Source organism: Thrips palmi, unplaced genomic scaffold, assembly GCF_012932325.1.
Source record: "Thrips palmi isolate BJ-2018 unplaced genomic scaffold, TpBJ-2018v1 HiC_scaffold_3, whole genome shotgun sequence".
Classification (NCBI taxonomy): Eukaryota; Metazoa; Arthropoda; class Insecta; order Thysanoptera; family Thripidae; genus Thrips; species Thrips palmi.
Window position 1 is genome coordinate 7,689,230 of NW_023144630.1, and position 21,776 is coordinate 7,711,005.

Genomic DNA, 21,776 nt, shown 5'->3' on the forward strand with positions numbered 1-21,776 from the left:
TAATTTTCCTATACATCAGTACGGGATTACGACTATTGTGTATTAGCGTTCTCCTATCCGTTGTATAGGAATTTTCCTATACATCGGAATGGCGTAACTGCAATGCATGTATAGGATTTCCACCACAATTTCTAAATTAGGCAGGCCTAACCGGATGAACTGTCAGATATTTAATACAACGGCCGAACTTTCCGCCGTAATTGACCATCGAGTGTGGATCATTACTGATCCTCCATCACGGTCTTCCAAATTGGCAAAGTTCGACTTTACCAAAAGGACACCCAAGGTGAAAGTATTATCACCTCTGTTAAAATGATGTAAGAGTTGAAAGGTTCTCAACTTTCTTACAAAGTGATGGGTCGCGAGCCCCCTGACCCAACCAAATTCCTAGCCGCAGCGTACACCGAGAAGTAAGTCCGTCGAAACGACACTAGCGCCATCTAGCGGATAATCCGGACAGTGGGCAAACAAGCAGCTTTTGGGAATTGTGTACGTTGTTAACAAATAATCGCATTGATTACCAGTGTAAGACAAAATACAATAATATGTATCGCTGTCCATGAGGTTGATGGCAAATTCCTTTTTTTCAGTTGGCCATATTCCTATACAGGGCTGCAAAATTCCTATACATGTGTAGGAATTACTCAAATTCCGATACATGTACAGGAATATTCCTATACATTTTCAGCCCGTAAAGCAAAAAACCTATACAAATCGGAATATTCCTATACATGTATCGGAATTTGAGTAATTCCTATACATGTATAGGAATTTTCGTAGACCACTGTATGGTAAAATTCCGAACATTTTTTACAGTGTACGTTCGCGCTTTGTAGTCCAATCACCCATCGATGTGATGCTTACGAAAACTCTCAATACCACATGAGCACGACAGACGAGCCACAGTCGAGCCAATGACGGGTTCCCTGTATACGACCAGAGAAAGCCGCCGCTTCCACCAGCGATCGAAACAGTTTTATAGGCCCCCAATAAAGTTGTAATGACCAATTCAGTAGTTAATGGCAGGCGCAACTGGCTTGAGGTGATCAATATCGTCTGCAGTATAGCCCTGATTGAACTGGGATGTCACTTGGAACTCATTATTTGCACTTCCCCACACTGGAAGAAAACAGTCCTGTGCACAGGACACCGTCATGAACACCGTCGATTAGGGGTAGGTTGGGTAAGAAAAGTACACTCAAGGCTTGGGTAAGGAAAGAACACCTGCTTCCGAACTGAAACTACACTGAACCATCACGTCAGTGGTTGAAGAAAGATTGGTCATCCCGCTGACAAAAAATAAATTCAGCCCAGTTCTACATATAATATTTAGAACTAAACGGCATGGTTGAAAAAAAAATGACTATGAAAATCTTTTTTTAAACTGTTTGTACTTTGAATTACAGCTTCCTACACAATCAGCCTGCAGTCCAATGTATGGTACCACCAGCTTGGACCATCATCTTTGAAAAACAGTGCCGTTCGATGCTCTTAGGCTTCAACACAAATTTTTTTAAGTGTAAAAATGAAACGGGTAAGAAAAGAGTCGGCTGGGGAAGAAAAGTACAGGCATTGGGGAAGAAAAGAACAGCCTGTAAAAAACTTTAAGCGGTATAAATATTGGATTGATCACGGGAATAGTTTTGATTAGGCGAGACAAGCAAAAAGGGTCAACACATGTTATGGAATAAGACTAAATAAACTATTGGGCATTTACGTGGAAAGGGGAAGAGTACAAAAATGCTGTGCCCACTTATCTGTATGAAAAGGCTTCTTGGACCTCCTACACTGTGGCAAAAAGCTACGGAAAATTCTGTAAACAGCTTGTGGTAATTCTCCGTAGCCCCCTTATCAATATTCTCCGTAGGCTCTTACAGTATTTTCCGTAGGACAGCACAGTATTCTCCGTAGGACCTTACAGTGATCTCCGTAGGACTATACAGTCTTCCAGGTCCTACGGAGAAGACTGTGCGGACTTACAGAGAATACTGTACGGCCCTACGGAGAATACTGTAAGAGCCTACGGAGAATATTGATAAGAGGGCTACGGAGAATCCTGGCAAAAAAATTAACAGAATTTTCCGTACCTTTTTGCCAGAGTGTATAATGAGTCCATGTAGAATCAGAACCAATTGACCGATTTTGACGAAACTTAAACTAATGGCAAGTGAAAACTCTCCACTTTGGGGGTAAACCTGTATTAAGCCAAGATTGGCGGTCTTCTGGTTTGAAATCGCAATTCCTTACGTTGTACTTTTCTTTTCCGGCGGTGTACTTTTCTTACCCCTTTCGAGAAGTACCGTAATAAGTTGTACGTGATGTGGGGAACTACAATCAATAAACAGTGATCCATTTCACCAGGAAAGGAATGGGTTGTAAGTTCACAAACATTTTTATTAATCTGATGGAGAAAACAGCATAACTGGGGTACTGACGCGAAGCGTAATTGATAAATACAGCTTTCAGTGGTACAGGGTACAGTTGAATGACGCAGGCTAGTCCTTTTGAGCCTCTTGAAGGTCTCCGAGGCGGGCGAAGAACTGCACGAAGGAGTACCACGATTTGAGCGCGTTGCGGCAGGCCGGCCGGTCCAAGTGGCCGATCCCGATGCCTCTGATGCCGGCTTTGACACGCGATGCCTGCATCACGCTGATGCGAACCCGGCGTTGCGACGGCGTTTCCTGTCAGTCAGATGCGAGGGGCAAACAACTTGGTCAAAATTTGTACACCATTATTTCAAATTCACGTTATTTCAAGAGCATTTCAACGTTATTACCCATTATTTCACGTTATTAATTCTGCGATGTTTCACCTTATATCAGCGTTATTTCAACGTCATTTCAGCGTTAATTCAACGTTATTTCAAGGTAAATGTACACCAAATTTCAAGTTGTTTGCCCCTCGGTCAGATGTCACACGTTCGGTTCGAGTCCCATTTAGCGACTCTGGAGCTCAAAACGCGTCCAGGGTTTTGGCCGCCTCCACCGGTCTTCTGGCCCACTGTGGTACGCTACCTCATCCCACGCTCCGTTGTACGCAGCGTCCCCTACCGCCTCACACGACTCGGCCAGCATGTCTCCAGCGAAGCACAGTGGGATGAACATGGCGAAGATGTGCGGTGCCGTCAGTAAGGCGAACGGAGAGGCACTCAGCCCCCTCCCCATAATCTGTCGCAACAGGTGCAAAGGTGGTTCAACACGAGTGGTGAATCACTCAGCGTTCTGGTGTACACTATGAGTATACCTTCTAACACATAAATTTCTCATTTTTAAACGTTTTTTGGCTTCATTTATCGGTTTGGAGGACACACAACGCCAAATCGTGTCAAGATGAGCAAATTTTGCTCTTTCAGTACACTGAGTTCACAAGCCAGTTGTTAAACATGAGTACACTTAAGATTCATCCCTCGGTTCAACGGGCCTCACTGCAAAGCCAGTGGCAAGTTGATTCAGGAAGCGGAAGAAGGGAATAATTCGACTTAAGGGGGGAGACTCGTCTTCGACACCGTAATTTTAGCAAATTTCAGGCTGTCATGTAAACTCTTTCCAATAAATTTGAAGGTTAGTGGGGTTTTCCAATAAAAAGCTGGTTCTTTAAGGTTCATTTTGAAAAAAAAAAGTTTGACTCTAGGCCTTATAACCTAGGATCTGTAGTCTTTCTGCTGAACCTCGAAAATACGCAAAAAATTCACTGCGCGCATGATTTTTTTTAAATGCGGCATCGTATCATAAATGTCTTTGTTTCTCCTTCAAAAGGACTCCTGGCACTGTAGATTGAACTAGGATAATTGAAATAGGTGGTACCTAAGTGCCTCAAACTTACATTTTTAGGTGTACCAAAAAAAGTATTCAAATTTTGACATTTCAATGATTGTTTTCGGCCACTTCCCCTTGTCCGATTGAAGATATCCTAGTTCAGAATGACGGCCTTATAGAGGTGAAACATTGGAAAAATTATGAAGCCAAAACAAGCAACGGTCTGGCTTAAATCGTGCGCGCAAGACCCAAAATATTGCAATTGAGTAAAATGGCTTCAAAGTTTGACCGGTCTAACCTATCCTGTGGAAAATCAATTACAAAATTTCATCCTACGGCCAAACGGTTTTGAATTTCGAAACCAGCCAGCCACCCAATTCAAGGGTTCCACACAAAGAATTCAAAAAACTCATAAACGAAAATCTGATTTTTTGACGGAGAATGACGAGTCTCCCCCCTTAACTCCTAATTGAGTTTTTATCTTCTAGTTGTGCCTCAGGATGGTTTGCATCATCACACCAAATTGTTTCGAAACAATTGGGTGATCACTCAATTCCTAACGGTTTGGGAGAAAATCCACAGAAAAAATGGATACAACTAAACTTGACCCCTTTTACTGTGTAAATATTATCGGAAAACGGAAGTATCTCAACCGAAATCCACGTACTTAACTCCATTGCACAAAAGGAGATAACTCAACTTGTGTCTATATGAGTCTTGTGTAAAAAGAATCAACTCAACTTAAATCCCCATCACTTTTTGGAAAAAAGAGATAACTCCGAAAGTGTACCACAGAAATGCAGACTCCACGCAGACCTCAGCTCCACTTGATTTGTCTCTAAATTCCGCCTTGTTTGGGAGAACTATGTAATAATGGTTCCGTAGTCCATTCCAACGTGAAGATGTAAATCACAAAAACTGTCTCCAGAGTGATGCTACACTTTTGAAAATTTTCACATTTATTTCTTTTTTATCTTTTACTTTTTCAAAGTGCGAAGTACAAATGCGCAAAGTGACGTTAGAAGTGTTTGCGTGGTGCGTCCTAAAAGGCCCTCTGTCGGACGGGGAGGCGGCCACACTGTGGCAAAAAGGTACGGAAAATCTGTTAATTTTTTTTGCCAGGATTCTCCGTAGCCCTCTTATCAATATTCTCCGTAGGCTCTTACAGTATTCTCCGTATGGCCGTACATTGTTCTCCGCAGGACCGCAGAGTCTTCTCCGTAGCACTTGGAAGACTGTAGTCCTACGGAGAATACTGTAAGGTCCTACGGAGAATAGTGTAAGGTCATACGGAGAACACTGTACGGTCCTATGGAGACTGCTGTAAGAGCCTACGGAGAATTACCATATGCTGTTTACAGAATTTTCCGTAGCTTTTTGCCGCAGAGCAGAAAGCAAACCTCCAAGGTGCAACACATGGGCATCACGAAGACCATGACAAGAAGACCAGGCAGCACCGGAAACACGGTCTCTTGCATCTTGACTGACGCCTGCAGCACGGCGCTTTGGAGGGCGAGCCATCTTCGCGAACAGGGCTCTCGCTATGGACACAATAACAGGAAAAGTAGCGATATACATCGGCAACTTTGGCCCGTCCCGTACATTAACAAATGTGTGAATTCCGCCTTTGTTTAACCCTGACGGGTTTAAACCTGTGTCTGGGGTCGAAATAGACGTTATTTTCGTCATCAGCGCCCCCAAAAAAACACAAGAAACAATGCAAAAACTCGAATAAAAAGAATGTTCAAAATATACCCCACTGGGATTTGAACCCGGGTCCGAACTTCTCCGATTCGCTTGAAACTGGCACCGTTGCGCTGAGGCCCGTGATAAGCAACATATGGGTAAACAAGGGATGCGTCCGTTCTGTCAGTAACGTCTGTTATTCAATTGTCACGGGGGGCAGAGGCTACAGCTGTTCATTTCTGGGAATCCTATTCGGAGTAGCCCCTGCCCCGCTGGACCTCGAGTCGGAAGGGAGGGAACCTCCTTCCCTTTCCCCACTTTTCCTGAGCAGCTCCCCCTTCTCCTTTCACTCCCCTCCGGGGAAGCTTTCTATAAATTAAAGGGGTGAGCTGGACTCGAGGTCAGCTAGTCAGTCTCCGATCCTCGTCCGAGTCACGTCTGCTAGAAGCCTGCCAGCCACAAGGGGAACCCCTGCCCATCTGTGTGTTACACCGCTACCCTGTTCAACCACTGTATACGCCTTGCAAAACTTGTGAGTACCAACGATAGTGGGTAATAAACCGACATCACAGAAGTGGAGTGTACCTTTGCTGATCCTGCCTGCATTCATATCAACACATTAACCAAGAGAACCCTGGGCGAGTTAGGCCTTTATTACTCCTACCTAACTCATCACCTTCCGTGGTGCATCGGCCTCACTTGGTTTGTGTTGTGTGAGTGTTTGGTAGCCAGCGCTACCCCCTTTTTTTTTTGGAGGTTATTTCTACTGTGTATCGTGCCGTACCCTTTTTTTGCGTTTTTTCTTTCCGATGGCCAATGGCGGGCCAAGCCCAAGCGATCGCGACTCAGGCTAGAAATCTTCTGGTTACGTGCTGTGAGGTTAATCCCACGCAATATCCGTATTTCGTTTTAAATAATAAGACACGTCTATCTGACCGTCACGCTTTTCACTTCGCTCAGCAAATATTGTTCTCTTACACCGCGCTCCGCACTGCTTATAGTGCCCCAGCCGACGAGGTTGACGGCCGAACGCGTGCTGTTGCCCTATTTAAAAGTTTAAATCATCCTAAAAGTAACAGGCTTCCGACGCGCCTACTTCTAGTGCTCCAGGCACCAGACCGCACTCAAACTGATATCCGTTTTAATCTAACTTTAATTCATAATCTCGTTACCGGTGTACCAGCCGTTACTGAGAGTGTCGTTCTAAAGGTATTACAATTAGCACTACAACATTCTAGTGCTTGCGAAGTTAATTACGCCGATCCTGAAGCGATCAACGTCCCGCCGCTTCCGCCGCCTTTCCCTGGCCCCGACATGGCCCACGCTCCACTGTACCTGCAGTCTCACTTGCCCTCGTTTTCGGGCGAACTAGAGGAGGACTGCGAGGCATTCCTGGCTCGCCTCGAACGTGCGTTAAACGCCTATCCCGATACTACGGATGCTCAGCGCTTGTTTTGGCTCGAAAGCCAATGCAGGAAAGGTGCCTTGTCTCTGGTACAACGCGAAATCCTTATGCTCGATGGCGAACCACAACGGCGTAGTGACGCAGCCCGTTATGAATACATTAAAACTAAACTGCTCGAAGCCTTTTCCAACCAATTGGATAAGCACAGTTTCCGCGAGACGCTCCAAAGCCGCGTCAAATCAGATACGGAGACACTGCCACAATACATTCAGTGTGTCTTGGATCTGTGTAAAAAGGCTGGTATTTTAGACCCAGCCGAGCAGCGCGCGTATCTTCATAACGGTTTGCCCCTCTACCTGTCAACCGCGCTTCGTCCTTCCGATTATAACGATATTCCGTCGTTTCTCCGCCAAGTGACCGCTTTGGATGCCGCCTATAAAGGCACGGTCCGTACGCACGCTCAGCACGCCTTGACGGCTACTCCGACCGACATCTCCATGGACCGCCTCAAGGCGCTAGGTTTGCCGGTCCCGAGTGCCCCTGTGATCAGACTGCCGCCTCCGCCCCCGGCGGTGGCACAGCCTTCGGCCCCAGCGGTGAGCTCGCCGGCCGTGCCAGCCATTGATAATAAATTGGACAGTGTCTTGTCCAAACTTGAGGCGTTAGTTTTGCGAGCCGAACAGCCGGCCACGGTCCATGCGATCCACGACCTGGACCGCCCAACGCCATCCAACCGGCGTAATGTTTACGAAAACTCCGCCCCGCGCCGCCCTCCGTACGAAGGCCGCCAGGACCGCCGTGATGTTTACGATAGACGTGGCCCGCGCCGACCCCCATCCCCAGGCTGGAATCCAGACGGCCCCCGTCGCGCCGAGCCCCAGAGATGGGACCGTCAAAGCGGTGCCCGCCACTACTCGCCCGGTCCGCGCAATAACAATGATTCATACCGCCGTTCCAATGACATGCGTGGTCAGCCCCCGCCTCGCGGCAATTACGCGAACACGTCGGAACGCACGGGCGGCCGCCGCGTCGATTTCCAGACGCCACCCCGCAAAACGAACCCGTCTTACCGTTCACCGGGAGTCCAAAGCGAGTTTGGGGTACCAAATATTTCCGATAATGGTGCCCCTCGCGCTCCAGCGCGCATTTCGTGCAACTTCTGCACAGGCCGTCATTATGATTCCGAGTGTGTTCTTTCGAGTTCCCTTAGACCAAAAAACTAAGGGACGGGCGCGCTCGAGGCGCGCCCGGCCTGCTTTGCGTCATCCATCCCGGGAAGCCCGCCCCTCCGTTCAATTACGATAGTATTGTTACCTTTCCTGCCCCAGTGGACGCGAGCAGCCTGTTCCACTGCATAGCTTTACTTGACTATGCCGACTCGTTTTACGCAGAAGGCCTTCGTCGCCTCGCCGTGCGTCACGTTGCCGAGAACTGGCTCAAGTGCCGAGCTACCGTGCAGCGTGACTTGGGTATTTTCTCAGTCCAAAAATACGTGGACTTCATGTCACGCACGTCATCTCATGCGACCGCCTCCGAAATCCAAGCGTTATGTGACTTGTTCGGATACCACATCATGGTTTACCGACCCACCGGGGTCCAGCATTTCTCGGCGACCCCTCCGATCCAACTGCGTATTCATTTAAAAGCGGTCCCCTCCGGATGGACAAAAACTATTTACAAACCCTTCCATCCACAAATGCAGCCGGCCCCGAGCTACGCCTCGGTGGCTCGCCAGGCCGCAGCGCCGCGCTCGCCTCCGCTGCGCCTGGCCCCGCCGTGCCCGTCCCCGCCTCGTTCCCCGCCTCCCCTCGCTACAGTTTCGAGAGGAAGCCGTTTTAAAGCCCCGTCTCCAGTGCAGGTGCGCGCTGTGCCCTGCCCCACGCCGCCCCCGCAACGCACGGCGCCTCGTCCTAGCTTGCCGTCGCCGCAGCGCACCGCCTCACCGTCGCATTCGTTCGAGTCTGCAAACAGATTCGCAGTCTTGTCGGATGGCAGCGACGCAGGGGAGGACGTGTGGGACTCGTCTCACATACTCCACCCAGGCGAACGCCACACACGCGCCGCTCCGCAGCGTCACGGCCAGTCCCCACCTCGACGCCGAGCCTCACGCGCGCACCGTGCCCACGACGACCGCCGTCTCTCCCCACCCCCTCGTCGCCCAGGCCACTTCTCGCCGCCTGGTCCCGACTCGCTGCCGCGTGAGCCACGCGCGCGCTACACGCGCCCTCGTCCTCCCTCCCTCTCCCCCTCGCGCCTCACCAACATGCCGACTGGAACTTCGTGTTCCGTAGCGCCCTGCCCGCCCCCGCGCATGCAGCTAACGCTACCCATCACGATTTTTAACAAGCAGAGTAACGCTCTTCTCGACTCGGGCGCCTCTTACTCCCTCTGCCACGAGAAAATCGTTCCCTCTGATTTAATTCGGACGGATATAAAACTTCCGTTATTAGCGGCAGCAGATGGCGCCCCGATATTAATAACAGGCGCCGTATCGACGACAATCAATTGCAAGACCTTCAGCATGCCTCACACGCTTTACGTGTGTGCAAACCTTGCGCGCGACGTCATTCTCGGCTTGACGTTTCTGTACGCCTCGAAGGCCCGCCTCGACTTTCGTAACGACACGTGTACATTTGAAACACAAGGACGCGATCATACGCACGAACACATGCCTCGTGTTCTGCCCACTCGCTTCGATATCTCGACAGGCCTCGAAATGATCGACGTGGCCGCAGTGTTTACATCCTCACACCGAGTCGTAAACGTCAAGGCCCGTCGCCTTGAGCCCGGCTCAGTCACCATTATTTGTGTAAGATTCCACCCGTTTCCGCCGCGGGACGCCGCGCTGCTGAAGCTCACTTCGAGTCTCCAGCAGTCGCTCGCGTCCGGCCCCACGCAGTTCCTTCTGCCCGTTGGAACAACAACAGTCGCTTTGTTTAACGGAAGTGACAGGTCTGTCTGCCTAACTGACGGCCAGACAGTGGGCCACCTGGACCCCGACGATATGACCCTTGCGGCTGCCCTCACGAGCTCCGCCGGGTTGCCCGAGGTCCAGGCAGGGCGGACGCCCTCTCCGCCCCCGCCGCCCACCACTGTAAATAAACAAGCTGCCTCCGGCGCCCTCTCCACTTGGCCTGATGCGCCACTTGCCGCAACAACAACTGGCTTCACGGAACTGCCGCCGCCGCACACGCCGGCCCGTCCTGTTGATTTAACGTTCGAGTTCAACATCGGAATGGACTTAACTCCGGCCCAGCGTGCCCGCGCGCGAGCCCTGCTTGATAGCTACTCCGATTGCTTCGCGTCTCGCATCGAGGAGATGGAGCGGCAGTGCCGCTACACTGTTTCGTTACCCACAGTGCCTGACCCTCCGGTGTGCTTCACGCCGCCCTACCGCCTCAACCCAAAGGAGTTAGAATATGCTGAACAATATATTGCGCAACTAGAACGCGCCGGCTTGGTTAAGCAACAGTCCAGTTGCTACTCCAACCCAATCTTCTTAGTAGAAAAACCTTGCAAACCTGGGGAAAAGCAAGAATATCGACTTGTAATTAACATGAAAGCCGTTAATAATAAGTGCTTGAAACGCACTAATTTTCCCTTACCGGATGCCCGTGATATTATGCAAAGATTAGCTCGCCATGACATGTTCTTTCGGGCTGATTTTTTGCATGGGTTCTGGCAACTCCGCTTGAGTGATTCCAGTAGCAAAATGTGCAGTTTTTTTGTCAACAACAAACAATACTGCATGACTGTCCTGCCCATGGGTTCCTCCGCCAGTGCCCAAGCCTACTCGGCGACGATGAATAAAACTTTTGAAGGCCTTGTTTGGCAGAAAAATCTGTTCAATTTTATTGACGATCTTTTTGGGTGTGGTTCTGGCTTCGATGACACGTACGCTCTTCTCGAGGAGACTTTAGCGCGCGTTCGTCATGCCGGCCTGTATCTTAACCCCAAAAAGTGTGCCTTCTTCACGTCGTCCATTCAGTGTCTTGGCTGCGTTGTGACGCGGACCCACGTTAGCCCCGACGTGTCACGTTGGCGACCGCTTGAGCCTCTCTTGAAAGTGACAGATAAGACAACGGCCAAACGGCTGTATGGCTTTCTGAACTTCTCGCGCCGTTTCATTCCGCGGTACGCCCAGAAAATGGCCCTCATTTCGGACGCGGCCAGCCCTTCCACGCCCTTTAGTTGGAGCAAACAACACGAAGACGCGGCCCGGAGTGTTTACAACGAAATCAAGGCTGCAGCCCTGCCTCATTTCATATGGGGCCAGCCTGCCCGCGTCTACTGCGACGGAAGCAAAGAGGGTCTTGCCGGTGAAATACACCAACAAGACGAGAGTGGTGTTTGGCGCCCGTATGCTTACTTTAGCCGACAAACTACGCGTACCGAGAAAGCGTGGGTGGCCATCCACCTGGAGATTCTGGCGTGCACAGAAACTCTCACAGCTTACCGATCTGACTTAATTGGCTCTCCGATCGAGATTTTCACGGACTGTAGCGGACTAGCCGCTATACTTCGGATGAAATCTCCAAATGCGCGGATGAGTCGATTCATCGCTTGCCTCAATCAGTTCGATATTACGAAAATTACGTGGAAACCCGGCCCGCTAAATCGCGCGGACCCTTCCAGCCGCGCGCCGTGTGACGTCACGCTGCCGTCCGCAGAACCAGGGCCCTGCCCGCGTCTGCCCGACGACGGTGTCCTAGCCGTCACGCCACGCCCACCGCGAGTTCCCCAACCGCTTGCCGCGCCGGACGGCACGACACATCCCGCCCCGCGCCGCTCCGCTCGCCTTGCTGGTCTCCCAGCGCCTCGACTCCCCGGCAGCCCGGACGCCGCGTCCCCGCCGCCACCCGGTGCCTTGCCCCCTGGAGTTAGGCAACCTTTCTTACCCAACTGCGACTTGGACAGCCCCGCGCTGCCCCATGCCGACGACGGCCCTGCGACGCCCCAGGACCTGTTGTCTCCAGGCTGTCCCATCCCGGACGGCTTGCCACCCCCTCTCGTTCCCCTTCCCCTCCCCGCCGCCCCCTCCGCACCCCCTCCCGCGCTCACGTTTGCGCGCCCCCTGGGACTGACACAGTTACAACAACTGCAGTCAGAGGACCCAGAGATACGCGCCGTGCGATCCAAGCTCGTCAACGCACCCTCCACTGACAAGGTACACTCGAAGTACCGCTTGGTGGACGGTGTTGTTGTCACGCGCATCGCCCAACGGCCCTTTATCCCGGCCTGCCTGCGCCAGGCCCTGCTCCATGAAGCTCACGAGTCTCACCTCGCGGGCCACTTCAGCCACCGCCGCATGCGCTCGCGTCTCCATGCGGTATTTTGGCCGAAAATGAACGCCGCGATTAAGCGCCATTCGCAGTCCTGCGACCCGTGCCAGCGTACTAGGCAACAGCCCTATAAGATGGGCGTTTTGCGCCCTCTGCGCCCTCGCTTTCCGCTACATCAAGTAGCCTGCGACATCAAGCATGTCGTGCCCAGTAGGAAAGGATACCAGTATTTCCTCGTCATCGTGGACCTGTTCACGCACTACGTGTGGACCAGGCCACTGCGCACGCTAACAAGTGCCGAGGTAACTGAAGCCTTTCGGGCATTCTTTTGCGTTTTCGGCTTTTGCCACACGATTTTTGCCGATCTTGGCACATGCTTCACAGCGCGAGATTTCCGCGCCCTTATCGCATCCTTTGGATCCAAGCTACACTTCGCACCGGTGAATTTTCACAACTCCTTGGGCGCAGCCGAAGCTAATATTAAAACGCTCGGTAATCTGATTAAAACGTTTTGCGCCGAGTCCCTTGAGGATTGGGATGCAGTGCTCCCTTGCGCCACGTTCGCCCTAAATACGTCACAGCGATTTCCGCTTAATTGTTCAGCCTTCGAACTTATGTATGGCTTTTCGGCTCTCACGCCGATGAACATTTTGTACGTGCTACCGAAGCACGTCACGCCACCAGAAAAACTACGGCGCCACTTTGCCCTGCGGACCCAGGCGCAAACAGCGCTCCGCGCTCTCCAAGCTAAGCAAAAGCTTTCCTTTGACGCCCAACGCCGCCATGTGGTGTACGCCGCCGGCACTCGCGTCTTGGTGTTCCGAGCTGTGAAAGGCCACGGCCGAAAATACAAATTTTCGTACGTTGGTCCATTTCGCGTTGTTCGCCGCTCCGGTCCAAGCACTTACATTGTTCGTGCTAGAGTCCAAAATAAACTTAAACTGGTGAAGTACCACGTAAGCCACATGCGTCGCTACGTGTCCCGGCGAGCGACGCGCCTCGCGCCGCCCGCCCCCCAGGCGGCTTGCTTGGACTAACTGTCACAGCCCGACGCGGCTGTGCCCCCCCCCCCCCCCCCCCTTTTTTTTGGCCTCCGAACCGAGGCTCCCTCGGCGCTCCTAGGCCCGGCCGCCTCCCCCGCGGCCGAGAGGCCTCGCATCGCCAGCCCCCCCCCCCTCCTCCCTTCCCCTTGGCGTCACTAACCTTACGACGGTCAGGCGCTTCCACCTTAGCCTGATTGTTCGCTACTCGTGTCTGTTACAGATACACTGAACTTGCAACGCGACCGGCCACCATGCATATTATATATTTGCGCAAATCCTATTTGGATTCACCCGTCCATCAGCCGCTGGTCTATACACGCTCCCTGACGGCCCCGCCGCGCAGCAACACGCTGCGCCCTTTGTACCACGAATTCCAGCTGGCGCGCGCCGTGCCGGCCGTCGCCAAGACGGTCCCGGGCCTGGTCGTTACGCGCCACGCCATGCGCAGGATCTGTACTCTGATCACGGCGCGGACTCCGTATGAACATCACTCTCTTCAGGACTTCTACGGCGCGCTGTTAATGCTGCGCAATTATTGTCTCTCTACTCGTGCTCGAAGCTTGGGGTTGATCCTTGATCATACCAGCTCCAACCAGATCCCCTATGCTATGCAAATTGACTACTTTTGCCGGGTTTTCCGGCATGTTGACGTAACCTTCTGTGTGTATCACCTCCCAGGAGAGGCCGTCCCGCGGACATTCCGCGAGGACAGCCCAACGCGCCCCTCTCGGCCAAGCCGCCCCGCTCATGAAGCGGCTGCTCGCCATCCGTGTCTGACAGGTCCCCACCAGCCGGCCCCGCGCCAAGCTGTTTACAGTGGCGCGGGACACCAGCGTGGCGACCCTCCGCGCCCCGGCAACTTTTATCATAACATTTGTCCGGGCGCCAGGGCAGCAAGGCTGCCGCTTCCCCCGGGTGCACCCAGGACTGATTCCCCCCTCCCCCCCTCAGTGGCCGCTGCCGCTGCATCGCCGCGCTCTCCTAGAGGCCGTGGATGCCGCCCGGCCCAACTGTCACCGCCAACGGTGGCCCCCTTCCAGGCCCGCGGGCCGCCGCCGCGCCCCCTGGACCGCGCTGCATTTCCAGTGCACCAGGCCCGGCGCCCGCTGTTCTCAGTAGCCAGTGGCGCCCCGCACTCAGTTCCAACTTGCTCCGCTGGTTGCTGCCTAGCTGTGCGAATGAGCGCGGCGCGCCCTTGTCTTGGGAATTACACCACCAAGCCGGCTGGACCCGACGAGGCTCGCCCATCGGTCCGGCACACTGCCGTGTAAATAGGCAAACATGCAACTTTACCCCTTTTTTTGTTCCTCCGGCCTTGCCACCCACGCGGTGTCTTCCTGCGAGTTCCCAGCAGGCCGTATTATTTATTCCTCACACTAACTGCCTTTATTTATCTCACTGTTCGGTCCCCCGAACATGCCTTGTATCCCTTTGTGTTCCAGCGCTATGCTTTGGTTCCTCCTGCTGCACGCCCTCCTCCATGGGGCACTCGCCGACTCCGACCAACAACCAATTCTTTTCGGGTACGACTGTGCGCATCCTGACGCCACAACATCGACGCTTGCACTCGGAGAAGTAGCTCCGTGTGACGTAAAAGACGTTGTAGGTCGTTCCGTCAACAAGACAGTGCAGGTACTGTTGCAACCCGACTACGCGTATGTTCCGGTTCTAGCTTGTCTAGCTTCTATTACTCTAGAATCTAAGTGGTGTGGAATGCACCACCACACTTCAGATATGGAAGAAACTGAGTATTTACACAAGTTCACACATGACCAGTGCAAGCGTGCACATGATTTCGGAGAGATGGTACTGTTTTCGGAGACGCTACGGGGCATAGAAGTCAATAAATCGAAAACTTTTCGTCTCACTGTTTCGGGCAAGCACAATCCCCGCGAGGGGACTTGCGCCAATGGTGGGACTTTCCACCATGCGACCGGTACTTGGGAAGGTGGATTCATAAAAGCGGTAATTCGAGTTCTTGTTACTTCCTACACCGCGCGCCTCGACATCAATGCAAAAGCTGTTGCCCTTCGTAATGGGATTATGTGTCCTTTTGACGCGGGAACTTGCGATGACTACGTCGCAGGACACACGTTTTGGGACTTAAATAAACGAACGTCGGAATGCAGCAAAGATGCTTACGCAGTACTGTACCAAGGCCCCGCCGTTTTGGTCACTTCCGCCGACCAACAACCGTTGTCCTTTCTGGTTGCTGATGAGCCAGACACTAATTTCGCGGTTAAAACGGTTGGCTCCACAATGAAATGTGGCGTCCGTCTCACAACGACGGAATTTCCGGGTATTTACGTGGCCTATGCGGCCAATGCGAACGAGTATTTCTACGTAAATAATAAAAATATCGACGTCGTTCCGGACATTTCCGCTCACTTTCACAGTAAATTGCAGTATGTGCATTACGATGCCCTCCGTAACCTACAGCGCCTCCACCTATACGGTGCGCAACGCCGCTGTAATTTGGAGCGTGACTTGCTAAAACAGCGCCTTGCAATAATCCGGGCCTTCCCAGACGTGGCGCCCTCTATTTTATTCGACAATCCTACCGGCCTTCTAACCACAATCCACGCCGAAACTGCGACCGTGGTTAAGTGTGTCGCAAGCCCAGTGCATTTTCGAGCCGACAACAGCTGCTACTCCGCAATCCCCATAATACACCAAAATGAACCGAAATTTCTCACACCAATTTCACGTATTATCACTAAACACGCTGAGAAAACGGTCTGTTCAACCCTGAATGGCAATAATTTTCAGCTGTTCCCTGGACAGTGGACCGCCCTCGTTCCGCATGCGCAACCGTTACCGGAAAAGCCCTTGGTTTTAGCCCCCACAGAGGACGGCTCAGGGCTCCATTTTCACACACCCCGCCATATTGGGGCCCCCGGACTTTACTCACCGGACGAATTGCGTAACTACCAAAAATCACTGCTGTTCCCGAATCAACGGGCAGCCATTCAATCTGTTCTCACTAACTCCATCATTGATAACGCCGGCGGTTCCGGTAGTTACTCTGCGATGCACATGTTTTCACCAAAAGACATGGAAAAATTAGCCCACTCCACCCTTGCCAAACTTTGGTCATACATGTCTTCTTTAGGCATTTTTACGAGTTCACTCATCGGAATCATGACAATTATTCAACTAGTCAAGTACATTCTCTCTGTCTTCGTTCGCACTTGCCAACTCCGCAAGGAATTTGGCACCAGTTGGTACCTTCTTTCCGCCTTTTGGGGTGCCCTCAGTCACGCACTACTCCACAATCGCCTATCACAGGCCACACGCACGAAACCTGACCCTGAGGACCCCCCTCCACCCCCACCTCCGCCCTTTGACCCTGGCACCGTCTCACCGGTCTCCTTCAAATTTCCCCACTCCATTCCCCTCAACCCCTTCGCCAGGCCCCTTCCTTGCCTTCCCCCAATGGTACGCCCTCTCCACCCCCGCCCCCTCCTCCCTCCAACTCCGCACAGCCCCTTTCCTCCCTCCCCCCTCCTGTCCGCAACTCCATCCACCACTCTCTCCCCCCTCCCCTCACCCCCGCTCCCCCACCCGTGTACCACATGTACCCCCGACTCTCAACAGTGGTGAACGATACCAGTGAATACGCCACTCCTTCCGCGACTGCTCCGCCGACCACTCTTCCGCGTTCCACCCCCACCTCCAGTCATGCATAAGCCCCAAAGCCAGTCGCGTCTCCAGGCCCGCTGGGCCCACCGCCTGCGCGCCGTGGCTGCGTATCTGGACAGCCTGCAGCATCTCCGCGACGCCCCCTCCCCCGCGGTATCCCTCCGTGACGCGCCCCACTACCGACGCACCCTTTCCGATTTTCTAGCCGAACTACAAGGCACCCCCACCCCCTCCCCCCCCACCTCAACCAGGACTCGTACCCCTTCACCCGACCCGGACCCCGACGCAATGCGTCCGCCCACCCCGGGCCGGGATTGGTTACCGTCACGGCCCCCTCCCGCCGCTGCTACCCCGAAGAAGTAAACAGGCAGTCAAGACTCTGGAGCCCTCTGCAAGAAGAATCAGTTCTGTGGCGGCGGCTGTACCGGCAGCACCATGCAGCGCCCCATCCTGTCCGCGTTGGTGAATGACGTGATTGTGGCCCACACTCGTGTGCAAGACATCCTGCGTGACCGGGCCGATTTCTTAAGTACGAATGAGGCCGCGTTCCTTCTGGGCCTTGTCACGCAGACGTCCGGCCTGCTCCGCGCCCACACCACCGGGCGCCTCCACTCGGTGTCAATAGAGCTGCGGGACAGGTGTCCGCACTGTATGGTGCGGCCCCTCCTTCCAACGGTGCTCCACGGGCCGTCAAACTTACAGTGTTCCAATTGCCCATTCCAAAGTGAAACAGTGCTAGTGCTACACCCCTTCCTGCATGACGCGCAGCGCGCCGTCGTGCAGGCCGCCCTGGAGGCCATGACGGCCACCTGGGCGCCGCTTCACCTCGTGCAGCGCCCCGTCCCGGCCATTAACTTGCGGCCGCGGGCGCGGACCCCGCCCGTTGGACCACCGCCCCCTCCAGCTCCGCCCGCCGCACCCCAGCCACCACCCGCGGCACCTGCCCAGCCGCCGCCCAGGACACCTACGCCACCTCCACGGCCTCCACCGCCGCCCTCGCCGGAGCCAGCACCGGCAGCGCCCCCGTCACCGCCGCCCTTGGCGCCGCTGCAGGGGGGCCAACCGGCTCCACCTCTTGGCCGCGACGCGTTGGCGCAGCTGTATCACGAGGCCCAGCTGTTGCTGCGCTTCCGTGATGCGGCCGGCTCCGCCCCGCTCCCTGACGGCCGGCGCCCTTTTGCCTTCCACCCGCCGGTCGCTACAGTGGCGCCGCGGCCCCACTCTCCCCAGCCGGCCGCCGTACCGCCGCCCGTGCTCACCAGACCAGCTTCTCCAACACCAGAGGACCAGGTCGTGCCGCCGCCCTACGGCCCGCCGCCCGCCGTGCCGATCAGCCCGCGGCTGTTCCGGCCCATTGCCACGGCCCCGCGGACTGCCCCCGCCCGGCCGGCGTCCACCATCACGGTCCGGTCCATCCAGTCACGGACCACGGTGCCGTGGCCTGCCGCGGACAACAACCCTCCTGTCGCTGCCCCCGGTCTACCCGCCGTGGACGACGACGAGCCTGCCCGCACGGCTGCGTGGGCGGACACCACAAGACACTTCCGCCACGACGGCTCGGGGGGCCACGAGACGCGGCAGATGGCGCGGCGCGGCAGACGGACGACCCTCCGACCCAACCGCCGTCTTCAACGGACTCGCCCCCTGCACGACTCCAAAGTTGAGTAATTTTAAGGACTAACATTAATGATAAGTTAAAAATTAATTCCACTAACTGCATGCCTGCGGACATTCCGACCGCCTTGCCATAACTTTAGTTTTATTTTCCTAGTTTGTAAGCACCTTCTGCGCAACCGGCCCATCGGGATTTTTTTTTCCCGGCCGTTGCCTGCCAGCCGCACCACAGTACGCAATTTAGTATACTCAGTTTCTTTGCCCTGTCGTTAGCACTGCCACCGCAGTTCGCTAACGCACCCCAAAAATACGAATTTACTCGCACTCCCTTTTTCGTTCCAGCCTCCCAGTGTGCAGCGCCGACCGGCCTTCCCCGACGGTGCTGCCGTGCGTCGTCGCTGCCGACGTCGCGACGCTCCCTCGCACTCCACACACGGCTGCCCCCTCCACGCGGAGCCAGCGGCGCGGCGCGCCGAGCCACCGGCTGGTGCGCCGCTTTCCCCGCTGCGCTCTCGCGGCCTGAAGGACGCCTCACACGGCCTTGGCCTGCATCATCAGCTGCTCCAGTGGCTGCAGGCCTTCTCCACGCCGCCGGCCCAGGGCATCGCCCTCCAACGTAAACATCACCGTCTGGGCCGGCGACCCTCACCGACCCCCTCCACCCCCCTGTCTGGTTGGCCCAGGGCACTGCCCTGCCCCAACCAAAACAACAACAACCATCAGCTGGAGGACTAACACCAAAGCAAGTGTTCTGTCAGTGAAGTGCCGTGTGATTGTGTGCCCCAAATAACGGGCTCGGGGCCCTGCTCCTCGTGTGTGTGTTCGTGTGAAAGTGTCTCGGCGGACGTAGTGTCGGCGTGTGGCCGCGTTGTCTGGATAGTGCTGTGTTCGGATGTCAATTTTTAATTTCACCTTGTTTTCCTTTTATTTTATTATTTACCCTTATTTATCAATGTGTTTTTGCCTTATAGTGCCTGTACTACAGACACATTTATCTTTTTTAACATTGTTGGCGTCCCACGGGTCAGCCCAAGTATTTTAGTTTTAAGTGTTTGCCATATTTTACCAAAGACTTATATTCTCATAATTTTAGTAAAAGTTGAGTGCCTTATATTGATCTATGTCCCTTGTGCCAAATAATATTTGTCTCAAATGTGCCAAAGTTGTTACTTTAATCAAATTTTAGACGTGTGCCAATACAACGGGACCATTTTGTAAATGCGTTTTTCGCAAAATTTTCTGTGTTTGTTGCTGTCGAATTTTGTATCTCTGTTTTGTAACCCCTTGTGGCATAAGAGCGGCTCTCACTGCTTTCACATCGGCAAAATTCCTGGCCGTGGACGTCCAGTACTTGTGCTGGGGGACGCCACCCCTTTTTTTTCTCTCAATATTAGAATTTTGCCTCAATCAATTAATCATTCGCATCCCTTGTTTTCTCCCCTTGGAACGGGGACGTCCCAAACTTGTGCTGGGGGACGCTGAGGCCCGTGATAAGCAACATATGGGTAAACAAGGGATGCGTCCGTTCTGTCAGTAACGTCTGTTATTCAATTGTCACGGGGGGCAGAGGCTACAGCTGTTCATTTCTGGGAATCCTATTCGGAGTAGCCCCTGCCCCGCTGGACCTCGAGTCGGAAGGGAGGGAACCTCCTTCCCTTTCCCCACTTTTCCTGAGCAGCTCCCCCTTCTCCTTTCACTCCCCTCCGGGGAAGCTTTCTATAAATTAAAGGGGTGAGCTGGACTCGAGGTCAGCTAGTCAGTCTCCGATCCTCGTCCGAGTCACGTCTGCTAGAAGCCTGCCAGCCACAAGGGGAACCCCTGCCCATCTGTGTGTTACACCGCTACCCTGTTCAACCACTGTATACGCCTTGCAAAACTTGTGAGTACCAACGATAGTGGGTAATAAACCGACATCACAGAAGTGGAGTGTACCTTTGCTGATCCTGCCTGCATTCATATCAACACATTAACCAAGAGAACCCTGGGCGAGTTAGGCCTTTATTACTCCTACCTAACTCATCACCTTCCGGTTGGTTTTGTCTTGTCGCCCCGATTCCAAAAATACCCCTACATGCCCCTCTAGCTGTATCCGTTGCCGAAATCCTCCTCGACCCCATGTAGACCATGATGCACCTGCAGCGGATCCCCCGGGGCTCGGATCGGATTTGCTGCCACCGGGCGGTTCTTAGGGTCACCCAAGGAGGCTGCATACCAAATTTGGTCAAGATCGGACCACGCGAAGTCCTCGGACGAACGGACGGACGAACGAACGGACGAACGATCGGACGGACGCACAGCATGCATCATACTATATGCCCGTCCCTCCGTCATTTCTTTTTTAAAAAAAATATACACGGGACGGGCCAAAAACTGAAAGGCATTATTTCCCCGACGTAAAGACGACTTCTCGTCCCCAGAAGAGCACCCTCTCAATTGTTCTGCTGTGCAGCTTTTTTTTTTATAGCTTTCCTTTGCGCGAAATTGGGCATACGAAAAGTAATAAATTTTGTGGGTCAGTCATCTCCTTTGCTTAGGGAAGATGTGAAGGCTTGTGTAAAGGTGAAATTTTGAGCCAAATCCCATTCTTTTCGGCTCAGGCACCAACCACTTTACCCCATACATCATTTTGAGCAATCGACTCAAAAATACAATGGAACATAGAAAACTGTCCCTCGAACGTTGTTTCACTGGTTTCAAAAAGCTAAATCTTTTTCGGTGACAACTTTCAAATTGAGATGTTTCTCACAACCCAGAACAGTTTTCCAAAAGTGAAGTACGGAGTCCTTACTCATGTATAAATTTAGAACATACCTCAATTCTGTCAGCGACTGCCTCGTAAAACGCAGCCATCACACATGGCATGATGATGAATGCAACAAGACTAGTGTGGATGACAGTTAAGTACCCAGATGTTGCGCAAAATTGTATAGGCCACGTCACTATTTGAAATCCCAACGAAAGACGATCTCGGGTTTGCCGCTACTCTGAAACCAATCGATACACTCTTTCCTGTAGACATTTTCTGCTCACGTTCTGTAACGTTCCTTTAAGCATTGTGTCACATTCGTTTGAATGTGAAAACGCTAATTTATGGCTGATTCACATCCAAACGGATGTGACACAATGCTCAAAGGAACGTGACATTTTGCCACGTTCGTTTCAACGTATTGTCATGCTCCGAGAATGAGAGTGTAGCATTTACCTCAGAAACACCGAACATCCAAGAAAGCCCACTAGTGATCGTAATATACAATTGCGCATTCTCGTGCATCTTCACCAAGGCACCGGACAGGGTAACCACGGCCAAAGCCCAGTAGAAAGAACGAACACGTACACAATGCTTTGCCGT

The 21,776-nt window shown here is 53.2% G+C and overlaps 1 protein-coding gene across 1 annotated transcript; it reads right to left on the bottom strand.

Annotated features, from left to right (window-relative positions):
- Positions 1 to 2,486: 2,486 nt before the first annotated feature.
- LOC117648189 lies at positions 2,487 to 21,776 on the bottom strand. The gene is made up of 5 exons (XM_034390528.1): positions 21,630 to 21,776; positions 21,239 to 21,411; positions 5,156 to 5,296; positions 3,015 to 3,167; positions 2,487 to 2,681 (listed from the first exon to the last, which is right to left on the bottom strand). The coding sequence occupies exons 2-5, from the start codon at positions 21,287 to 21,289 to the stop codon at positions 2,496 to 2,498; spliced, it is 531 nt and encodes a 176-aa protein (XP_034246419.1). The 5' UTR covers positions 21,290 to 21,411; positions 21,630 to 21,776; the 3' UTR covers positions 2,487 to 2,495.